The sequence below is a fragment of the Myxocyprinus asiaticus genome, chromosome 33 (assembly GCF_019703515.2).
Source record: "Myxocyprinus asiaticus isolate MX2 ecotype Aquarium Trade chromosome 33, UBuf_Myxa_2, whole genome shotgun sequence".
NCBI lineage: Eukaryota > Metazoa > Chordata > Actinopteri > Cypriniformes > Catostomidae > Myxocyprinus > Myxocyprinus asiaticus.
In genome coordinates, this window is record NC_059376.1 from 14,280,077 (window position 1) to 14,305,391 (window position 25,315).

Here is a 25,315-nt window from a genome sequence, read left to right on the forward strand (position 1 = left end):
CCGAAAGAACATGACAATGACAAGAAAAGCTAAATCCTCAGAACTGCATGGTGAATTTAATGGTGACTGGCTGTGGTTGTGTAGCTAAGAGAAGGAAAGAGGGGAGTTGATATGCTGTGTGAGTGTTTGAGAGAAAAAAACCTGCTCTTAGGCATTCCATCATTTACGTCCCTGCAGCTTCTCTGTCCCACAACCCCTCCTCCTAGAGAGTGAGAGAGAATGAGATAGAGAGAGAGAGAGAAAGAGAGAGAGAGAGTCAATACGCAGGGCAGCAAACGGCAGGAGGACTCCAATCTGCCGAAGCACAGCACCGCTGCTCGCCTTCTTGAGAGGAGAGAGGCAGAGAATCACAAGCCTTCTCCTCCTCCATCCTGTGTGTGAGCGTGTGGCTTTTTTCACTGGTACACACGTTGGCTGGTTGAATCACACAGCACTGTTCGCATTAGTGGAGGAACTGTGCTGTGTCTTCCAGAATGCTCAACAATCTCACAGAATGTGAAGAGGGCGATGGGGGACCCAACAATCAGGGTGAGTACTCTGATCCTGTCACAGCAATTGGGAGTGTGTGTGCGTGTCTGTGTGTGGTAGGGGAGTGCAGTGGAAAAGCAAAGAAAATGGGCATTTTTACCAGTCACTGCTGATGTTACCAGTGTGTGTGTGTGTGTGTGTGTGTGTGTGTGAATGTGTAGTTGCACTGGATAAGCATAGAATGAGAAAATGTGAATTTGTAAATATATGTATGTATATTGTATGCAATGTGTTTATATGTGCAATATATATGCGTGTGTGTATATAAACAGTATATACAATATATATATATATATATATATATATATATATATATATATATATATATATATATATATACAGTATATATTTATTGTATCTGTATATTATAGTCTGTGCAAGTGTGTGTCTCTTTGATGAATGAGGGTAGATGAAGACCAATCATGCACCAAAGATTGATGGCTATAAATGCTTGTGTGTGTGTGTGTGTGTTTGTGTGTGTGTGTGTGTGACAGAGAGAGAGAGAGAGAGAGAGAGAGAGAGAGAGAGAGAGAGAGAGAGAGAGAGAGAGAGAGAGAGAGAGAGGTAGAAAGAGAGAGAGAGATACATTAAGGGAGAAATCAGTATAGGACTGTAAATATTATTATGAATGGTGCCATTAATGCATAAATGCGAGTGTATTTGGCAAGGAAGCAGAAAGACAGAGACAGGGAATGTTTCAAATAAATGATATGGTTGGGAATTCTTATATGTGTGTGTGTGTGTGTGTGTGTGTGTGTGTGTGTGTGTGTGTGTGTGTGTGTGTGCTGGTGTATATGCAGTTTGGCACAGGCTTGTGCTGCAAGGTTGCTGTGAGGAGAATGATAATGCTTTCTGTGTCTGTCTGAGAAAGTATAGACAGCGGTGTGTGTGTGTGGATGGTCCAGCATCGCCACCTCCCTAAGGAACAACTCAGCTTGTCTCCATCAACCTCTTATGTTTGTCTCTATTTTTTGGTGTCTGTCTGTCTGTCCCTCTCTGTCTCACTCGCTCTTGCATAATCTTATTTCGTTTTTAAAGGCAGTGGATGGGATTCACTGTGTCTCTTGATCCTGGGGAGTAATTGGAATAATTTGAGCATCTTAGTAAAAACAGACCCTTCAGTGCATTTAATATCCTAAACCCTTGACTGTCTTGGAAAGAGAAGGAGTCTCACACATGCGGGATGCTCAATTTGTACCATAAATGTTACATGTAGCCCAATACAGGTTCATCTGCAATCTGTAAAAGAGAGAGTACCTGACCTCCTCTGTGATTCAGTACATTCTTATCAACACCCTGCAGTACGGCAGAACATGCACTCATTAGATGAATCCAAAAACGTGTTAAGTGCTGTGGATGATATATTCTTTTTGTGTTTGTGATACATATGTGATTGGACAAACACATAAACATGTACGTATGTGTCTGTGTATTTCAGTTCCAAACTCAAACTGCTTGGGTTCTTCATTAGATGTCCTGGGGTACTTTACAAGTGTGATAATTTGATTGCAGAAGTTCTAGCTGATATTCTGTCCATGGTGCTGAAATTGATGCCCATTGAGCCAAAAGCATCAGCGGTGCTGTCCAGGGTCCTGAAACTGAACTGAGTAGTCAGTGGTCACATGCAGTTTCACAGCATTGTGAATGTAAACCAGTTTTGGGGCCTTTGTCACTGCAGGACTGTGCTGTTTTGAGTAGACCTGAGTGGAGCTGGCTGCAGACTATTGCACTGAAGCTTTTGCCTTTTTTCAAAGGGTCTCTCTCTCTCTCTCTCTCTCTCTCTCTCTCTCTCTCTCTCTCTGCCTTTCTCCCTTCAAAGTCTAATGCTGCCCTGAATTTTCTCTCTCCCTTTCCCCTCCCATCCTGGGTAGGGACAGTACTACGTTGGTGTTAATGCCTGTTTGCTCATAAAATTCATGCACATTTTCAAATTTTTTGCCCAGGAATAAAGATACAGTTCTTTAAATATGTTGATCTTGTGTGACATCTTGCCCCAATAATGGGGCATGTTGTCACACAAAATGGGGTAAGTTGTCACAGCAGAAACTGTCATCAGCTTTTCAGAAATAATTAAAAAGTAAAACAATTCTAAGCACAAAACAGTTCATGAAACAACAAAAATGGAAAGATAACGCAACAAATTGATCAATTGTAACTGATAAAGTGTATACATTTATGAGATTTAAAACAACCTAATTTCAGAGGGTTTAAAACTAGCTGTTTGAAACCAACATACAAAACCTAAGCTCATAATTGGACTTCTGACTCCAAATCTTATTGTTACTGAGATATTGCTCTTATGACATCTTCCCCGTGTGACAACTAGCCCCGATTACACTGCATTTTCTTCCAATGAAGAAATGAAAACTGAAAATGAAAAGCATGGTGTCATGTCATTGTCTCTGTTATCACCATCTGGACATTGAAATCCGAAGGGTTGGCAGCTTTAAGGTCGAGAGAATGCCATATTTGCAATTAGACTTTTATCAGCAGCTTCAAAAATATAATGTGGTATGATGATAATTACTAGGACAATGGCTTAGTTACATCACTCATAGAGTAGCCTAACACAATCGTTTTTGACCTTTCCTTTCATTGGCCGATGAGGTTTAAGATCTGACTGATTGCATTATGACACAGATGATCTTTGGCATTTGCCGGCAATCAAGAAGGCTGGACTAGATGGAGTGATAAATTAAATGGAGGGGAGAGGAAATTGATTGTTGATCGACTTCACTGGCAGTGCAGAACCTCCAAGCTATTTGACACATCACATCACAGCACTGAATGACTAGTGATACTGACACCAATTACTATAAATTTCAAAAATACATATACTGTATCTCTGATTTGAGAATTAGAAAAACGTGATATATATTTTTAAGCAGTTTCACATTTCTTGAACTTAAAGGAATAGTTCACCCAAAAACAAAATTTTTTTCATCATTTACTCACCCTCATGCCATCCCAGATGTGTATGACTTTCTTTCTTCTACTGAACACAAACAAAGAATTTTAGAATAATTTTTCAGCTTTTTTTGGTCCATACAATGCAAGTGAATGGGTGCCAACATTTTTGAAGCTCCTAAAATCACATAAGACAGCATAAAAGTAATCCATGAGACACCAGTGGTTATGAAGTGGCTTCTGAAGTGGTATGATAGGCGTGGGTGAGAAACTCGATATTGATATTTAAGAACTTTTTTTCCTATAAATTCTCCTCCCTGCTCAGTCAATCTCCACTTTAACTTTTACATTCTTCATCTTGTGTTTTTGGTTATTCACATTTTTCATGAATACGCAGCCTACTAGGCAGGGAGACAAATTTCTAGCAAAGAAGGACTTAAATATTGATCTGTTTCTCACCCACACCTATCTTATCACTTTTGAAGATATGGATTAAAACACTGGAGTCTTATGGATTACTTTTATGATGACTTTATGTGCTTTTTGGAGCGTAAAAATTTTGGCACCCATTTACTTGCATTGTATGGACCTACAGAGCTGAAATATTCTTCTAAAAATCTTAATTTGTGTTCTGCAGAAGAAAGAAAGTCATACACATCTGGGATGGCATGAGGGTAAATGATGAGAGCATTTTCATTTTTGGGTGAACTATTCCTTTAAGAATACCTTAACATTATGAATTTTATATTTCACTTATTATCATCAGGATCTATTGAAGCTGTGTAGGTCAAAGCCTTTTATTTATCATAGCTAAAAGTATAATGTCATAAGTTATATTATCTTAATAGCTGTAACCAGTGGCGGGCCATGCGTTTAAAGTCTAGGCCTTCAGTGTGATTCATGCCATTAAGAATAGTTTCACAGTTTCACAATGAATAAGACACCCTATGCCTTTGGGCATCATACATTAGCTAACAGACTCAGTCTGCTCCATGCCATGTCACAGGCCCACCTCTGCTCCACGGTCCAGGCCCGCCTCTGCTCCATGGTCCAAACCTATGCCTGTCGCAGCTAACTAGTAATACCAATTGACATTTTAAAAACATGTCCACGCACGAAAGCCAGAACTTGAAACGACTCTGAAACGCCTAATTTTAACTGCAGCATGACTGTTTTGTGAAATAAACGTCTCCCGAACAGACATTCAAAAATCATAATTTTTCATATGAATCCACCAAGGAGGTCTATAATACCTGGAAAAATCTATCTAATAATATTTGCAATTTAAATATTGCTTGCAATAAATTTAGTTTCGGCAGGGTACAACCCAACTGATAAACAATGCTGCAGCGCTAGCATTTGTGTTTCAGGTGTATGGTTATCAAAAGAGATTATAATGTTTTATACACCTGTTTCTGCAGGCATTTGTTAAACAAGCTTTAATATCATGTAATGTGGAAACAAATTAATTTATCGATATTACTTAATAAAGTGAATGTTTATCACTTACTTGTACTGTATATCTCCCTGAGTTTCGACATGTTTGTGTGACATCATGCCCCTGCATCTCGGCAAAATCGGAGATGAGAATTTCTGCACGAGCCCACAAGTTGTAATTCTGTCTTCAAGATGCATTCCATTGCACTTTTCCTAGTAGGAAGTTATAAAATCCGACTTTCCGAGTTCAATGGAACGCAGCACTACTTTTCAAACTTGAAAAACTTGAATGCTCAAGCAGCCTAATTTACACTTAGAAAACTCCTGACATTGCTATAACAATGCAAAAACACTTACCAATTTGCTTGAAGTGAAAATAAGTCCTCCTTTCCTGATTAATAAATTAAGCAATCACACGGTCATGCAGAACATCTCGTGTTTTTAAATCCATAAGGATCTCTTTCTCAATGGTGATAGTGGCAGTAATGACAGTCAACTCGTCAGCAAGATCTCGCACTCTTCGCTTTCAAATTACGTACATCACTTAAAGCGTGGTTACGTCACTCAAGGCCAGCTAGAAGGCCTCGACTGGAACATATCCTAAAGATCATACCCATCAAGAACAAATAAATCAATCTGATTGGCAGATGAATCTGACAATCTGACTTAGTTGCCCATTCATCTGCACTTTTGAGGGATTCTGTAGAAATTCTGAAGGCCTGACGGGGTGGAGCTCAAACTCACGCGCTGCTTTGGGCATGCAATTTGTGAAACAGTTGTCATGCTTCACTTGTAAGCATCAAGCAATAAATTCTGACTGGATAAACTTTTCATTTTTCTCTATTTGTTTGTAGATTAATTAAGAGTGGAAAATGATTAAAAATACATAGGCAAAAAGGTCCTTGAGGCGTGGCCCGGCGAGACAGGGCGTGGAGCATGGCCTGGTGAAAGCAGGGCATGGAGAATGAGTCCAGGGCGGAGCCAGTGGAAGGTGGAGCCATGAGAGGCTCGAGGGGCAGAGCCATGGAAGGTGGAGCCGTGAGAGGCTCGAGGGGCGAAACTGGAGAATTGGGAACCTGGAGAGTAGCCGAAGGCTCGAAGGGCCAGGATGGAGACTGAGGGAAGGCCTAACATGGCAAGGCAGGGCCACTTGATGTGGCAGACGTGGTAACATGGCATGATGAGGTAGGAATGGCAGCATGGCATAACGTGGCCACTGAGGTTTGCAACGCTGGCTCTGGGATGGACGAGGCTTGCAACACTGGCTCTGGGATGGACGAGGCTTGCAACGCTGCCTATGGTATGCGTAGGTGCTGGCTCGTTGGTCGTGGCAGGCGTGGGCGTGGGCGTTGTCTCATTGGCCGTGGCAGGCATAGGTTTGGACCATGGAGCAGAGGCGGGCCTGGACCGTGGAGCAGAGGTGGGCCTGGACCGTGGAGCAGAGGTGAGCCTGTGACATGGCATGGAGCAGACTGAAGCTTGGCTGTGACAGGGCATGGAGCAGACTGAGGCTGTCCTGTTACATGGCATGGAGCAGATTGAGGCTTGGCTGTGTCAGGGCATGGAGCAGACTGAGGCTTGCCTGTGACATGGCATGGAGCAGACTGAGGCGTGGCTGCTCCATGCCATTGAGCAGACTCGGACGTGGGTGTGACATGGCATGGAGCAGACTCAGGCGTGGCTGTGACATGGCATGGAGCAGGCCGAGGCGTGGCTGTGACATGGCATGGAGCAGGCTGAGGCGTGGCTGTGACATGGCATGGAGCAGATTGAGGCATGGCTGTGACATGGCATGGAGTAGACTCAGGGTCTGGGGCAGAAGGTGGCGCAAGCCAAAAGTCCTTGAAGGCAATATCATTAAAGTCCACCCTGCAGGCCAGAGCGCAAAAGTCCTCTACATATTCCTCCAGGGGACGATTCCCCTGATGTAGGCTTAGGAGCTGAACAGCTGGGGTCATAGTAGGTCAGGTATTCTGTAACGATGCTGGCAGGCAATGACAGGCAGACGAAGACGATGATGATGTGAAGAACCCAAGTGCAATTTATTCATAAATGTGAAATCCAAAAACCGTGAACAGAAACATAAACATGAACTAAACTAGAATTGACTTAACTTAACTTGACTTGACCTGACATCCTAACAATGTTACATGAACACAGACCTGACCAAGGACCATGGTAAACATGAGTGTATAAATACATGGACAAGGGTAACAAGACAACCAATAAACAGACAGAACTATAAACAAGATAACAAGACTAAAAAACTTAAACCAATGACAAACTAGAACAGATAATGAGTTAACAAGACATGAAAACAAGAACAAAACACATAAACATGACAATAGCAATGAAGAACACTCAATAAAGCATGACCGTGCTCTTATGAAACCCAAATATTACTAGATCTTTACAAATTAAATATCTTCTTAAATCTCAAATTAAATATCCTATTCAGTCCAAGTCAAGTGATTTAATTGCCATTAAACAAGCCATGGCAGTTTGACTTTCACTACTATGGTATTGTGGATTTGTATGTTGGCTTGACTGAAACAAACCAAAAAAATCTCACAATATTTCTCCTTTATCTGATTAATTCAGTGTCTTTAATGTATGCCCATGCCATAACTCTAAGGAATCTAATGTCTGTAAGAATGGCTATTTGTACGCCGGACAAAGTGGTAACCTGAAATTGTTACATTAAGAGCAAGTTCTACCTGATCTAACCCTTAAAATTTGTTTTGTTGGTGTAGCTTAATGTTTTAAGGATGATTTAGTGATAATCATCACTAAATCCTCTATCACAGATAACATTTTTGACTTAAAATAAATAAAAATAGTTATTTAGATGTTACCACATAAAGCATATTTTAGGTATACATTTTTGCTTCAGTGTATTATTTGTGCTATCTTGCAAGGTTTCCGATTTTTTCTGTATATGAAGCACCTACAATTAAAAAAATATTTTTCTAAAAATTTGTTGTGATTATTGTCCATATTATACAGCCAAGACTTCAAAGCACCAATAATAGAATTAGTCAAATAATAAAAAATTATCATTAGATGTGGCATTTAAACAGGAGTCGGTCAAATTAAACAGGAGATACCTTGAGTGAGTATTGATTAGTGGGTTTGTCATTAATAATAATAATAATAATAATAATAATAATAATAATAATTCCTTACATTTTATATAGTGCTTTTCTAGGCACTCAAAGCGTTTACATAGTATAGGGGGAATCTCCTCAACCACCACCAGTGTGCAGCATCCACCTGGATGATGCGACGGCAGCCATAGTGCACCAGTACACTCATCACACACCAGCTATTGGTGGAAAGGAGAGTTGAGTGATGTAGCCAATTCAGGGATGGAGATTATTAGGAGGCCATGATAGATGAGGGCCAATGGGGGGAATTTGGCCAGGACACCGGGGTTATACCCCTACTCTTTACGAGAAGTGCCCTGGGATTTTTAATGACCACAGAGAGACATGACCTCGGTTTAATGTCTCATCCGAAAGACGGTGCTTTTTTACAGTATAGTGTCCCCGTCACTATACTGGGGCATTAGGACCCACACAGACTGCAGGGTGAGCACCCCCTGCTGGCATCCCTAATACCACTTTCATTCATTTATTGACAGACAGCTTATCAGTCGGGGAATGAAAAATGTGTTTTAACACACACTCTTTTTATGGATGTTCAGTTAAGCACAAAAATGCTTTTATCCTAGTTTTATATTTTAATCCTGGTTTCATATTTTATCCACAGGCCTGACCAAAATTGGGGTCACATCAATGTGGTCCAAAGGTGTCAAAAGCAGTAATATTAATTAGAGATGGGTGGCTCAGTACACTGCATGTTAACTATGCAATTAGCACTGTAAAACAAGGAGATCACAGAGAGATTGAAAGAAAAGACATGCTTTGATTCTGCAAAGAAAGGGAGAGAAAAGAGCTGCTTGTCCTTGTAGCAGATTATCAGGTCAATTGAACATCAGGCCAGATGGCACAGACCTGTTTTAGCAGCAACAGACACATGAGGACATAAAAGCACAAAAGGACCACCCTGTATTAGCAACATATGGAGCTCTGCACTAACTAAAGTCTTCAAAAACTACACATAGTCACAGATGTACACACGCAAACATTGCAAGAGAGAAATATTTGTTCTGATGCAAGCTTAATTGCTCAGGTATTACCCTGCTGAAACTGAATGAATTTTCTTGCTGGTTCAGGTTGGTTTATGTTGGTTAGTAGAATATCCAGCATGGCCTTTCTGGTAAAGCTGTCATGTAGTTAAAAAGTCTGATAGAGACACCAGCAAACCAGCTTCTCCATCCAAAACACAACATATCCTGGTCTGTTCAACAGGAATATAAGCCTTATTGTGTCATGTACTCAATAGGCAGATTGAGCCAACACCATACTGTAAGTATTCTCTCTCTATTTCTCTCTCTATTTTAAAACCGGTGGTGCCAGAAGCCATTCATTTTGTCACAGCATATGTCAAAGGCCCTGTTCTTAATATATTAATACTCCATAACATGACTATAAATCCAGAAATCCATGCTGCTGTATTATTATCTGCATCAGTGCATGTTACATCATAAACCACATTCAGGTTTGCCATCAGGAATTTGAAAGCTCAGATATATTTATAATACTTGTTCATAACACACAGACGCTAGTAAATACTATTACTGTGCACTGCTGTTTAATCATAACTGTGGCATTACCTGGAACAGGATAATATCGAACACAAGGTTAGTGGATCTGTCCCATGTAACATTTCCCTCTTCCAAGAACTCATTAATCAGTGTTCCAGATGTCAACAACAGCAACACCTTGCTCTCAGCCAGTGGGCACACAGGATCTTCTGCACATAGTGTGAGTGTACCTACAATAAGATCGGAGTCTTTACAATAAGTCTTTCAATATTTCAGTTAAAATCAAGCAATAAAAATGCATTTCCTCAGACAGGATCCAAGCTGAGACTGTGTAGCTTATTTATAAACTAAAATATCTTCTTCAGTTGCTTAGCTCTGAGATATCGCCTTCATGGAAATGTAGAATGCTGTGACTACTGGTTAATTTGTAGCTGTTTATCTTTCAAGAACATCAGGTTATGTGGATGTCACTTGACAATTACAGTTGTACTACTTATGGTGCATACTGCTTATCATTATGGCTTACTATTGCACTGTATTTGCATTTTGTGTGTTTATGAGGATAGGTGTCTTGAAGGTCAAAAGAGATATAGTTCTTGTGTAATTGTTGCACTGAAGTCAATATTATGTCACTGCAAAAGACTAATGCATTATATAAGAATATTTTTCTAATGCCAATTTTTTTTTTTTGTAATCCTGCTGATGTATTTGCCCTTGATGGATGGTTTCATTAAGTTATAATGGCCAGCTGTCTGTGGCAGGTGCCTGGGAAGCCATTTTAGTGTGAGAACAGAGGGGTAGGGCAGAGGCTGTTAGGTGTGACATGTAAAAGAGAAGGATGAAGAGAACAGTCTGAAGTCAAAAGAAGAGATGAGAGACAGATGTTACAGTAGACTCAGACACACACACACACACACACACACACACACACACACACACACACACACACATATGTTGGTGCAGCTATCATTATGAGGACTCTCCATAGACATAATGATTTTATACTGTACAAACTATAGATTCTATCTCCTAACCCAACCCCTAAACCTAACCCTCACAAAAAACTTTCTGCATTTTTACATTGTCAATAAAACATTGTTTAGTATGTTTTTTAAGCGATTTGAATTATGGGGACACTAGAAATGTCCTCATAAACCACATTTATAGCATAATACCCTTGTAATTACCAGTTTGTAACCTAAAAAAATGTCCTCGTAAACCACTTAAACCTGCCCACACACACTTTATGCCTTCATTATGCCTACTCTTTGACAAGCGGCATCTCCTATCACACATTTTTGCATGCTCCAGCATATTTACCTTCAGGGCCATTTCTAGGCATAGGCGAACTAGGCGGTCACCAAAGAGGAGGCTGCCACAATTCACCCAATAGGGATCTCGCCTAGGGCACCAGAATGGTCTGAAACGACCCTGTTTACCTTCCCCTGTGGCGCAACCAGAAAAGCGTTACATCAGCAGCAGGGGAGACCCGGGTTCAGATTCCATGTTGAATTCAGGAAGGAATTGCCTTTGCATAATCAGTGAGGAGCATGATTCCAAAGTTGCATTTTTCACTGTAACATTACATTTTATCTCCACTGATTGTTAGGTTTAGATTTGGGGTTTGGGTTGGGTGTTACAGTTTATAAAATATACAGTACATTCCTTTTCACTGTATTACATCCTGTACAATTTAACTTGCTTCACAACTCGCTTTTGGTGCCCTTTCGTGAACATTTCTTCTGGAAAATGGAGCTCACCTGACCTGTACCCATATGCCCAGCAACACTTACCTCTATGGCCATTGGAGGCAGTGTTTCAAATTTTGGTAAGCACAGAATGATTTTAGCTAAAGAAAAGTCATTCTACTGTTTCCGATTTCACTGCGAGATTAGTCTACTTTGGTGCAAAGTCGTTATAAACAAACAAATAAAATAAATAAATAAATGTAATGATACCAGACTTTTACAACACCTGTATCACACCTGTCTCTTCTACAGCTGTAAAAAGAAAACTGAAACATGTGCAGTGGTCAGATTCCTTGTTTGGCCAATCAGAAAACTTTGAGCCACTTTCACCTGCCAATCATTTTGTGTGCTCGCAGGACAGTTCATATATGGACAGCAGGAAATTGACCATGGTAGTTGAAGTGGATTTTGAATTTGAATGCCATATTCAGCTTCAAGGAGTCCATCCTGTGCCATCTCTGATTACAACGGTCTCAATGGTAAAGTATCACGGAAGTTCCAGTATGGTTAACATCGTTACATCACCTTTAATTCGGTAGCTGTTCACTGTCTGACTGACATGAGGCTTCTTGAAGAGTGCTCGAACCTTGCGGGATTAAGCAGCTGTGTGCGTGAACGGTCAAATGCACGGTCAAATGCCCGTCTTGGCGATTTGATTTTTAACTTAAGCTCCAAGGTTGTTAATCAATGGTATATGCTTCTTTTGAAGCCACCAGTTGGTGTTCTTTTTATTTAAATGAAAAATATATAAAAAAAATTAAACATTGTGTTTAATAGTGGAATTCCTGGTGAAGAACTAAACTACCCTTGGATCCAGAAGATAAAGCTCCAGCAATCCGGATGTAACAAACCACAGCAAAAATCTCAGCAGTGACTGTCCACTGCCATGACGCACTGTGGATGACGCAATTGAGTCTGCTCTCCTACACTCTCAAACTACTTATACTGTAAAATTGCATATATCTAAATATTTTGCAATACAATTTAAAGTATTGTTTCTATACTTATAATCAACAACCTGAAATCAATAGTTTTATGTATTTTCATAATTTTTTATTCGATTATATCATTCACAATGCTTCATGGGATCATTTCATCATTAAAGATGTTAAGATCTTTTTGTCTGATTTTCAAATACTTTTTTGCTTAAAATCAAAGTTTGTTATGCTGTGATTCACCTCAGTTTGGTTCATGGTTGTAGGGCTTTACTGGTTGTTTAGATCAGTGTTACTATCAGAAATAATGAATAATTATTTCTGTAGTTATTAATTAATATTTAAATTAATTAATTGGATCTAACTCATTAAAACCTCATATGGGGCTCCAGTAAATGTAGTGTGCTACGTTTAGGAGCAAGTTTGGTTATTAGCAATAATTAATAATTATCAAAGATAATTATTAATTATTAAAATCAGTAGAACATTGATGAGAATCAATGTTAGCTTTTTTAATCCTTTAAATCAACAATTATCAAAGATAATCACTAATTATTAACATCGATGAAACATTGATTAAAATTAACACTAGCTTATTGATCATTCACATTCAACAATCATCAAAGATAATTATCAATTATCAAAAATCAATAGAATATTAATAAGGATTAACATTGACGGGGCACCACCCTGGAATCAGGGACTAGTAAACAAATATTAAAATAGTCTCAATATTAGATTGTTTTCCTAGGAAAATCGACATCCGAAGAATATTGATTTTCTGGAAAAAAACAATGAATGAAGGTTTGAATCCGAGCACTGACATCCCGTCAGCATGACATAGGTGTATGCAAAACAAACCAAAACACTTCTCTTTGTAATATAAACAAAGTTTATTTATGCAGTAATATCAATTAATAATTAATACAATGCAGTCAATAAACTTCCGACTTAAAACTACAAACTAAACAGTGATATGATTAGATATGGAAATAAAATAATCCTATAACACATAAGGTGTGTGTGTGACAGTGTGTGTGTGTGTGTGTGTGTGTGTGTGATTAGTAAGAGAGAGAGAGAGAGAGAGAGAGATGAGACGATTAAGTGACAGCCCTAAAGCTGATTTTGCGATAGCGGGGCTCATAAAAGTCCTGCGTTATTTGACTCTTTAATGAATGAACTCAGTTTCTGTTTCACCCTCGATGGCGAAATTGCACAATCCAATTTGGCTGGACCACAATACAGCAAAACAAATTTGTGATAATTAATACCCTGAGTATTAATAATGAGCGGACATGGTGGTCCGTAAACTGTACAAGCAAAAACCTTGAAACACAAGAATAACACGCTATAATATTCTATCTCTGCCCAGACGTAAACCTCTTACTTGAATCGCATGAGGACACAGGTAGAATGTGTTTTCCTCCATCCTTTAACTTTGACCTGGTTCCTTGAGGCTCGTGTGATGACGGGAGGCCGTTTCCTCGCTCTGTCGGCGGGCGGTACGGCTGTTGATTGTCAGCGGGCGGTACGGCTGTTGATTCTCGGCGGGCTGGCGGAGAACTCAGAAATGTCGACCTGATTGAAGATGGAAGAGAAATCTTTAATCTCTTCACTTCTGTAGGCAAACGGATGAAGATGCGAATTGCTCGGCGGTCTCCTTTGAATCTGTTAGAGTGTTCGGTTGAACACAGAGTAATCTCAACTCGTCCAGCGAGATGGAGATTGTATGGCTACAGTTTCAAGTTGGACATTACTTCCTTGTGCCAAGAGGTTGCACCGGAGAGCAGCAAAAGCTACGTCTATATTTGGTGAACGAAGTCGCTGGAAGCGAATTCTGGACACATTTCAGAATTATTTGAACTCCTGATGATGTCATGTTTGAGGGACGTTCTGTTGTGTGCCTCATCCAATAGGAGTTGAGAGCTCGATCCTTTAGTGAGCAAGGCTTCATGGATCTGTAGTCTGTTTTGGACTCCCTTTGTTTGATTTTGGCGCGATTTTTATCAGTAAAATTTACGACTTAGAAGGTGGGGGCTTGAGTTATGTTTTTATGACTGTGTTAGGCCTGCCTTTGTCTTCTATCTGAATACATGAGGCCCAACATGGTTTAGAATGCTTTTATGAAGAATTTTATGAAACCCCTATGGAAAAAGTGAATGGGGAAATATTTCCTGAACTAAGGCGACTGGAAAAGTGGGTGGATAATGTTGCTTTCTACTAAGATTGGTGCACCCTTAAATTGCCATACTGAGCTTATGATGTTGGAGTAAGTGCTTCAGCTACATTAATTTGTGAGGTCTGCTTATTTTTATTTTTATTTCTCCACCTTCCTGCTGGTCTGAGTGAGTTAAAATGTACTAAGTGCCACTCTGAAGTTCCAGATGAAAGATGACAGTTACACTGAAAAAGAAATGAAGTTAGCCTTGCATAACAGCAATGAAAATTGAATAGGAAGACTGCATGTGAGAAGACCACACTAGTGTTTCTTGCTCTTTCAATAATGGCTGGTAGCAAACCTAGCTTTGAGCAAATATAGGCAGCTAAAAACCTTTAAGTTCGACCTTTGACTAATTCCTATGGTTCCCATACCTATAGTTCCTATTCCTACCAATTGTTTTCCCATCAGTCATTACACTGCATCATTGGGCCATTCATTCTCAATGAGAGTAATGTCAGTAAAAGGTCTAAAAGGATTATTATTTTTTATTTTTTTTGCTAAACAGCGACTTTAGATGTCGGAGCTGTGGTCTTGTGGTTAGTGCATTAACTCGGACATATTGAGCTGTCCTTTAAATGTTTCATGCACCTCCTACTGTAACTACTACTGCAAATGGCTTGATGCCAATAGGTCTTAAAGAAAATTAATATGATGTCCACCCTGACTAAGGTCTATAGTCTGTACTTTACCAAAAGTACTGTAAGATGTTAGGGCATCTAATATACAGTGTAGTGTGCTCTGGAAGAGGCACATTTGTCTATACACCGCTGAGAACAAGAGAACACCTTCTGAATGGAGATGGTACATGCTGTCCCTGAGAATGCTGGAAGAGTCAGTTTTACCCCAAGTGCACTCTCCATTTCTCTCTCTTTTAATCTCCCATTTTCGCTCTGTCTTTCCTTTCTTAGTGGGGTGAGGATGTCCCTTTCTCATGTAGAACTGTACTAAATCCCTCAGCCTGTTTTCATGCACGTCTCTTCGCTTCTGTTCTTCATTTGCAGTGGTAGCAACTGTCCTCTTTACTCTTTCATCCTCTTTAAATAGAAGTCAGCAGGGCAGCACATATCTCTCTTGTAGCTGCAGAATAAATGGATTTCCACCTTTTATTTCTCTGTCAGACAACAGTGTGAATTTATTTCAATTCATGAAAACAAATGATGGTCTAACTGTCATCTTACACCTCTGTCAGTCATTTTTGCTGTTAGCCTTGTGTGTTTCTGAATGTGTACAGTCATGCGTGCTTGTCTGTGCAATCTACTGTAACTTGCAAACAATATCAGCACTATACAGAATTTAACTATTATCATCTGTATACATATTTATACCTCTAGTATGGTATGCAAATGTTTGATTTGTGCATCTGGTTTTGTTGTGTTTTGCATATATTTGCATTTCTTCGTTGTGTAGACATTTTTATTGCAAAGCGACTTACAGCACAAGGTGTACATTTTCTCAGTATGTGTGCTCCTTGAGAATATATCAAAAGAAAACACAGCTATGTGCAGATATTTCCAATAGCAATATGAGTGTGAGACCCTCCACCTGTCCCCTGTATTCTACTAAGATTCAAATTTTGATTTTTCAGATATATATTCAAAGGACATTCATATCACTCAAATGAATCAGCATAATGCGTGAATGCTAAATTTCACATACACCTGCCAATACATTAATAATGTTTAATTCTTTATTAAATATTCTCAAAATGAATTTATAAAGCAATAGTTCACCGAAAAATGAAAATTCTGTCATTACTTACACACTGAATTACCTAATAACTAAATCCATATGATAGTTAGGGATGGGAATTGAAATTAATTTAACAATTCCGTTTTGATTACTCGTAACGATTCTGGTTCCTTAACGATTCTTTTAGTACTTTTGAGTAAGAAATATTTGGAAGTAAGAATAGCAGTTCTAGATAGCAGTTGAAATAATAGTAAAATTATTTCATATTTTAACAGAGCAGATTCTTGCAAAAGGTGTGTTTCCACCTGACTTTATAATCAAGAAATATTATTAATTCGTTCATTTTCCCAAACAAACTCTAAAAAAAAAAAAAAAAAAAACTCATAATGTGTAACTACTGTACATAATGTAATAACAACAACCATAGTAGTCTTTCATTAAGTCTTTCCCACATAAGTCTAACTAGCAACAAATAAAACAAAATGCTTGGTTCATTTCAGATATGGTTAAATTAATGACTTGTTTGAATGGGTCTGTAAGTTTGTGATTCACTAAAAAGAGTTGAGTCATTCTTTTAGGAGATAGGGTAAAGAAAAGAATCAAGATTCTTGAAAGAATCAACTCAGAAGAGTAATTTGGGAATCAGGCAACACTGGTCACACTGCATGTTTCGTGTTTTAGATTCAATAGAACCAGCTCAGAGTCAATAGTTCGGGCATCCGACTGCTCTAGCCCTCCTGCCAATAGTGGTGTTGTAGTGCTGCTAAATGTTGGTGCAGGAAACACTGTCACTGTATTTTAGTACAGTGTATCGTTAGCATGGGTGGAAGTATGCACGTTCGAGAACCGTTAACGGAACTGAAAATTATTCAGTTCTGGTATTTTTTCAAAAGCTCTGCAGCTCTCAAATATCATTCTCCCTTCCATTCTACATATTCAGCATGTTCTGTTGACTTATAACACACTTGTAAAACAATGGTGTTTTGGCATCAATTATATCAAACCTGGTGTGGCACGTTTTGAGAGCTATTGCAAAAGGAAAAATTATCAGTGAATTAGATTTTACATGTTCTCCAACAAAGCTATATTATGGCTTCAGAAAACCATATGGACTACATTTATGGTGCTTTATGCCTTTTTTTTTTTTTTTTTTTTTAGCTTACTGTAACAGCCGTGGTCACCATGAACTGGAAAAAAGCTGCGTAAAGACTCTTCAACGTTTAATTCATAGAACAAAATGACAGCAAACATGTTTGGAACAACATGAGGGAGAGTAAATAATGACAGAATTTTTCATTTTTGGTTTATTTCTTTTCTGAGAGATTTAAAGCTTCAAACATGTTGTTTTGAACAGCTTATTTTTAATGGATTTTAATAAATTTGATATTTAATAATTAATAGTACCTATATAATTAATAATTAGTTTTGCAGACAACATTCATATTGAATGTAAGTTTCAAGTCATCCATACCTTTTAACCGTGACCTGTTAAAAGCTTTGGACTGCATATAAATAAGCGTATTGATGAAGACAACAGGATCTCCAAGGGCAAGATGATTTATCACATGGATAAAGTGAGGCACGTGCCCAAGGGCACAACAGATTTTTTCTGTATTGACTGGGATTTTGTAGAGGGTGACTTGCAGATTATGTGCAAGACAGTGAAATATGACATCCATCCCATGTGTGAAAGAGGTGTGTGTGTGTGTGTGTGTGTGTGTGTGTGTGTGTGTTTAGTCTAAAAGCATGTCCTTTGTGCACAGGACTGTCTTCACACCATGTGCCATTGGAGTCTTCCAATGCTCTTAACACTTTTCCTACCCTCACACACTGTGGGACAAATCTTTAATAGCCGCTCAGCTGGCTGGAATTCTGTTTGTGGCCGCAGATCTCTGTACTCTAGGCTGTTAAGTAGTTGTATGCTATCTTACAGAGACCAGCCTGACCTAAGAAAGCTTTAATGTTATTTCAACCAGCAGCTCTATAAAAAGGCCATTCATGTGGTATGCTACATATATTGGGGAATCCATACAGAACATTTTATGTTTGAAGGAATCACTATAGTGATGAAATAGCTGAATGACTCATGGGGATTTTAAGCATGGACGCAGGCCTGGTGCAATACATGTGTATCTACAGTAATTGTGTGTGTGTTTGTGTGTGTTGTGTGTGTGTGTGTGTGTGTGTGTGTGTGTGTGTGTATTCTTGTAGCAGCTGCATGCCCCATCAGGCAGTAGTTCTCCACTATGTAGGTCAGACTGCATGGAGGGAGAAAGAGAGGGATCTGTACTTGCCTAGCTTAACAGCACCAAACCAAAGCACTGAAAAAAATAATTTTCTTACTGAGGATTTTTGTCTGGTTTTCAGTTAAATATCTAAGCATCCTTAAAACAAGATAACTTTCTCAGAGAACCAAAATGATACTGAGTCTAGTTTTCTGAGTAATAAATTTTTTTTTCAAGGTTCATGTTTAAAACAAGAAAAGCTATTTGTCAATGGGGTAAGAAAAATATACACTGAAAAAATTGTTAATCAAAAATGTGCTTCATGTGGAATCATGTCTATAATATTACTTAACATCACATATAAACCTGACTACATAAGGTTTCCCCAACAAAATTAATTTTATGGGTTAGATCAGGTCAGACAGATCTCAAAGTGAAATCGGAAATAGTAGGTTGACGTTTCTTTAGCTAAAATTGGTCTGTGCATACAGAAATACGAAACACTGCCCCTAGTGGCCAAAATGGTAAGTGTTGTTGGGCGTATGGGCACATGTGATCTGCACTTACCGGGTGTAATGTCCACAGAGAGGTGCCAAAAGAAAGTTGTGAAGTGAGTTGTTTTCAGCTGTACAGGCTGTAACACATTGAAGAGGAATTCCTACTTTAAAAACTGTAACACCCAACCTAAACCCATAAACTTAACCATCAGTGGACTAAAAATGCAATGTTAGAATGAAAAATGCAACCTCAAAATCGCCATCGTCACTGATTAGACGAATGCGATTACTTTCTGCTTTCAACACAGGACCCAAACCCTGGTCTCCCACACTGCTGACTTCTGGTTGCGCAACAAGGAAATGTAAACATATTGGAGCTGATGCAAAAACGTCTGATAGGAGATAGTGCTTGTCAGTGACTCAATGTTGTGATGAAATGAATCCGCCCATGAAATTGAGTCCGCACCTGACGTCATAGTGATTCCTAGCAATTCCATTGGCTCATAGAACTTTTAATGAATACAATATTCACTGCCTGAGTAGAAATCCTACAAAATCCTTTATGATGTATGTCAATATAACTTTGTAAATATGACATTTAATAACTTGCAAATCATACGTTACAGATAACAATATATTACCACAGGTATAGATCATGAAGATCGTTAAACGTTCTTGTTCTGTGTGTTTTTCAGTTAGCTTACATTTTGCAAGTTATCTGCTACAAAATGACTGAACCACAAAATTACAAAATATTTTACATATTTACACACCTTACAATCTTATATGCACACCAGCAATTGTGATGGAAAAATAAATGTGTCCTGAGCAGATTTGAGTACATTTAAGAACATTTAGATAAAACCAACTTTCCTAAAACATATTTTTAACACATGATTTTCTTAATAAACATGTTAATTATTTATGTGAGGCCAGTGAAATCATGTTCATAATACACATCGTTTCAAAGCCGTTGAATAAAGCGATAGGTTTTTGATCAGGCATTACAGTTTTAAGGGCGGACTGATTTCATCATAACATCTGCATACTGTGGCCGATCCTAGGGTGCTGGAACTCTCAGAAACAACATGCCCACTTCCGTATATGATCATGTTGCTCAGGTATAAGTAGCTCCTAACATTTCTTTTTTTTTTTAGTTTTTTTTTTCCTTAACCCATTGGCAACATGTTTTTTTCTTGTTGTAAGCATAAACCTCAATAAATTTTGTTATATTTCTCTAGAAACAAGACTCAGTAGCTTATGTCATTTTGCTTCTCAGGTAAATATGTCATGTTTTAAGGATGTTTAGATATTTTTGGAAAACAAGACAAAAATACTAAGTAAAAATACATATTTTTGCAGTGATCAAGTCAAATACTGACAACTAAATAAAGTGCTAATTTGTTTCCAGTTTGTTTTTAATGCATTTTTTATGCTATGATCATCTATTTACAATCTATTTACAAGTTTTCATGTTTTCAATAAATCCAGTTTCATACAATTTGCTTGTCATAGAAATTGTCTTACAGTAAGAGTGACTCCTTGGGGGTTTATACAGACAGATTAAGCTTCAGAGAACTCTCTGGAGGGACAGGGGTTTGTTTGTTTGTTTGTTTGTTTGATTGTTCGTTTGCATGCGTGTGTGTGTGTGTGTGGTGTGTGCAGGTGCATGGATGGTGAAATATGCAGAGGTCAAAGATGCATTTCTGAAAGAAATCCCCCAAAAACATGCCTACAGGGATAGGTATCTCTTTATGATGTAGCCTACTGTGGTGCATATCTGTATACAGAGAGGCTGCATATCAAGTCATCATCCTGAGTCAGAAATGTCACAATTTCACTCAAGACAGGAGATTGCAGAACATTTTTTAACACAATGTAGACCTTCTCAAAAAAAAAATTAAAAAAAATTAAATAAAATAAAATAAAAAATTTGAATAAAAATGCATAGATTCAGGGACTGATTTTTAAAGTAAGCGTATTATGTAAGTAAGGGTATGGTAGTGCCTGGTTTGATTATCCAATATAATATAATATAATATAATATAATATAATATAATATAATATAATATAATATAATAAGAGTAAGGGGTTCATATTGACAAGCAATATGAATCAATGACATATTGATAATGTTATGATCCCAGGATGGACTTGGGTTATAGAAGGTGTGGTATTAAATTTATATATATAAAATAATAATAATTTGAACTGTATGTATTCAAAAGTAATTTTTAGTGTTAATGAACATATAAAAGTGTTGCAATCTAAACTGGTAAAATGGTTGCAAAGTGTAATAACACTGTAGTTAATGTTAATGACATGCAGAAGTTAGGGAGATCAGAGGCAGTACAACAAAGTGAGAGAGAATGAGATGTCTGTGCCAGATGCGCCATTATAGGTTATTAAATCTGATCCAGACCAAGAGCAATCCTGTGGAGAGAGAGATAGACTCTCAGCTTGCCTTAATGTATTAATAGCTGTCAGTGGGTGTCAACAGTTGTATATCAGATTGGAGAGACTTTGATCTGATTTAAAGTTTGGCTGGACAAAGTGGGTCAGTCTCTGCCCATGTGATACCCAGCACTAAGACGTCTTTTCCTTAAGTTTCTCCAAATGTGCAGTCAAGCAATAGCCTAGAAGTCCATTTGAATTCCAAACCTGTGCAAAGTCATTACATCATACACTTGTATTGCTGCACAAAAATAATAATTTCCTAGCGCTTCCCTTATCACTTGAACTATAAATTTGATGTATTAATAATCTGATAGATTTGTATTAATAATCTTAATGAGATTACAAGGACTCTTTCTTGCTATTATGGCTTGGCATGAGCTAATTGTTCAATTGGAAAGACCACAATTATTATTAAAGTTCTTTGGGTTGTGGGCTGAATTGCCATTGTTAGTTATTTTTGGTTTGCTTTTTGCATTTTTGCCAAGGTCCTTGATCATTTCACTCTGGCCATCTAAAATTTCAGTGTGGATTGTTTGTGACACTGTGATGTTGTTTTTGTTACTTGTTTCACATTCACAAGGTTAGCCAATGCTCAATAACAGAGCTTATTTACATATTCATGTAACATTTTAAAAAGTATAGCAAAACAAACAAGGGAGAGAGAGAGAGAGAGAGAGAGAGAGAGAGAGAGATAGAGAGATAGAGAGAGAGAGAAGGTGGAAAATGGTCATGCATAACTAAATTACATTTTTGATGCAGGAAGCCTTCAGTAAATAAGATACTGCAATGTGCTGGATATGACCCCTTTAAGTTTAATTACTGCAAATAAATGCTCACTCCGAGAATGTTTAACCTTCCTGTGCTGAAGGACACTGCTTGACAGGAGGTATGTTGTGATTAAGTCGCTGAATACCAGTCTACTTTTATGTTGTTACTAAGCAACCAGTTTCTCTGCAACACTTTACTTATTTTTTGGCAACCTTTGACTTAATTCAGAATGACTGTTTCCCCAGTGCTTGCATGCTGTGTCATCTCTAAGTCCATTCAAGTTTTGAATGAAGAACCGAGACATTAGACTGTGAGTATTTACATGTGCATGCACATCTTACATGATTATGAAAACTGTGGAATCTTAAATATTCCTTATATTATGACATTGTAATCATGTAATTACTAGCACACAAGCTATATTATTTATATGAAGTTTTTCACACCTGCATTCCAATCTACATACATCTTGATGTAATCCTTCCTTATGAACATGCAGCATGTTTTCATCAGATGAAAGGGAGGCTAAACACTATTACAGTGTGATGAGACTCTCGCTGCACGTGCAAGCTATACGCACATCACAAGCCGATCAACTATTTTCGGTGAATCGCACCTGCAAAATACTAAAACTTTATTTCCAGGTTTAATTTATATTTTGAATAGACTTGAAAAGATATTTGAACGACACAATGTGGGTTTATGTTTTCTCTTTTAATCATTTAATGTAATTTTGAGTGTGACCATCGTTTAAGGAAGGTGTACCTGTATGCTGGGTTGGAAATCTCAAGGATTAATAGTGGTGTTTTCCTTATTACATCACGCATTGTTCTGAAAGCAAAAAGAAACAAATGAAACATGGAATGTAGGCTGTCATCCATGCAGCCTGACTGAAGCAAAGTGGGCGTGTTTACTCGCGCAGTTAACCGAAAGTGAAGCGCTGCCGGCTCGTGATGCGTGAATGGCTTGCACGTGCTACACGAGTCTGTTGGGTATTCTGCAGCCTCGTCACATTTTAACTTTTTGTTTAGCCTCCCATTCAGCTGATGAAAACACGCTGCGTGATCATGAGGAAGAATTATATCAAGATGTAGATTGGAATGCAGGTGGGGAATTTATATAAATACAATAGTCTACTCCTCTCTCGCCAACGCTGGCATGCCAGTGATTACCCCTCCATAGGTTGCCGACCCATGATCTATATGTTTGTTATTTAGAATGATATTTTTATCAGCGTAGTTTAAAGTGCACTCAGTGTTCAGTGTCCAGATTTCACTTTCACATTCATCAATTTTACTCAATCCACCCATATTCCTATTACTCAAATGAATTTATGTAACCAAGGGAACTTAAATTAACTGAGTTGATTCAATTTTAAAAAAGTGTCTTGTCAGCTTTAGACTACTTAATCCATTTGTGTTGGGACAACATGCATATTTTTGTTTGGTTAACTGAAACTGGGCAGAGGATTTCTAGTTCCCACCATGCTTTTCATTGGAAATCTCGAAAGGGAGAGAAATGTTAGAATTAGGTGTTATTTTATGTCTTATATCTTTGTACAAGATGAATATAAAGGGGGAGAATTGTTAGTGTTTAATGTTTTGTTATGTTGAGATTTAGAAGAATTTCTGTTATGTTGTAGTGTATAGGGGTTACCATCATGGAGAAGAGTGGAGCTTGAGTCTAGGTTGAGGACCAATACATTTTTAGTATACTACATACTGCTTTATCCATTCAACAATTGCTGTGCCAACTATAACATAGGCTGCATCCGAAACCAGGAAAATGCTGCTTCCAGAGGCTGTATACGGAGGTAGGAGGCAGAGGCATGTCCGAATCCAATGTTCGTGTCACATCCTATCTACTGAGATACCTTCATCTGATTGATATTTGAAGGCAGCATAGATGTATCCTTTGCTGCCTTTGAAATCTCACAATCCTGTGCGTGCGGATACATGGCGGTTGAACTGAAGAAAGAAAATTGTGGCTGAATAGGTAGTTGATAGCCTGTTTGTGTATAAATGTACGTTTTTTCCCACTTTTCCAACGTTTGATTCCATTTCTTGCGAGAAAGTGGTATTGTAGTTATTTAATTTATGCTTGGTTATAGCCAAAACTCTCTTGAATTTGTTTTAGATTAATAGTCTGTTGTGGTTTGTTTGGACTTAATGAAAGCTGATATCCTAGCAAAGATGTGACGCAGTGCTGCCTCGGAAGCCTGTCCGAAACCAGTCTCCAGAGTTACCTTCGTACACAAACGCTGTCTGTTAAGTCATTGACTGATAGGTCAGCGAGGCAACAAGGTAGCTACCTTTGGATTCAGATGCAGCCATAGTGACCAATTTGCACTCGGTAGTGCTAACAACCAGCATGCATTAAACGTGCTACCATTTCATGTCACTAGCTAGCATATCACTAAAAAAGTTTCATTTAAGTTAGGATACCTCTACTTGAAGTATTTAAATTTAAATGATTCGTTATTTTAAGAAAACTCATTTCCAACATGTGGAACCACTGTCCATGACTGAATCAAGTTCAGCCAAAGAGTTTTTTTTTTTTGGTGTGTTCTCAGTTGCAAGTGTTAAAAAATTGCTGCGTCAGAGCACTAACTCTAAATTCACTTCACTTCAGTACAGCAGGGGCCTTTGGCCACAAATCTGTTTTGACAACGAGTGGCTATAAAAGGTACGTTTAACAATTGAAGAGGATACGTGGCTGGCAGACTGCAGTGTGTGAAAAGGGAGACAGCTGGAGGATTTCATCAAACAGTCTGCAACAGGGAACAAGAGTGTGTGGAAGATGAAGAGAGCGAGAGAGTGTGTGTGTGTGTGTGTGTGTGAGAGAGAGAGAGAGAGAAAGAGACAGAGACAGAGAGGGAGGGAGGGAGATTTTACTTCAAAAGTAGCACCTTTGCAGTTATGCACCACTTAGTACCCTGGACGTAAGATTTCTGCAGAAATGAATCTGACATGTGTGGCTGTACGTCTGAGTGTGCCTTTGTATGGGTGTGTTTTCTTTCAGGTGGCCTATTTACTGAAATGAATGCAATATCTGGCATGCCACGATCACCCATGGTGTGAGTGTGTGTGTGTGTGTGTGTGTGTGTGTGTGTGTTGCTGTGGGATAATCCTAGTAAACAACACATCTAGTATGCCTTTGAAAGCTGGTGTAAACTGTCCATTTTGTGATAAAAGTACCATGTGAGGGACACAACCTGTGCTAAACTAACCCTTT

At 38.4% G+C, this 25,315-nt stretch overlaps 1 protein-coding gene across 2 annotated transcripts in view; it reads left to right on the forward strand.

The window, feature by feature from the left end:
- The first annotated feature begins 279 nt into the window (after positions 1 to 279).
- Positions 280 to 25,315, forward strand: part of LOC127424526 (solute carrier family 12 member 5-like) — a 75,898-nt gene continuing 50,862 nt past the window's right edge. For both annotated transcript variants that reach the window (XM_051669842.1, XM_051669843.1), the window contains exon 1: positions 280 to 528. In XM_051669842.1, the coding sequence (XP_051525802.1) occupies positions 474 to 528 (55 nt within the window). In that variant the 5' untranslated portion in view covers positions 280 to 473. The remainder of the gene's footprint in view (positions 529 to 25,315) is intronic.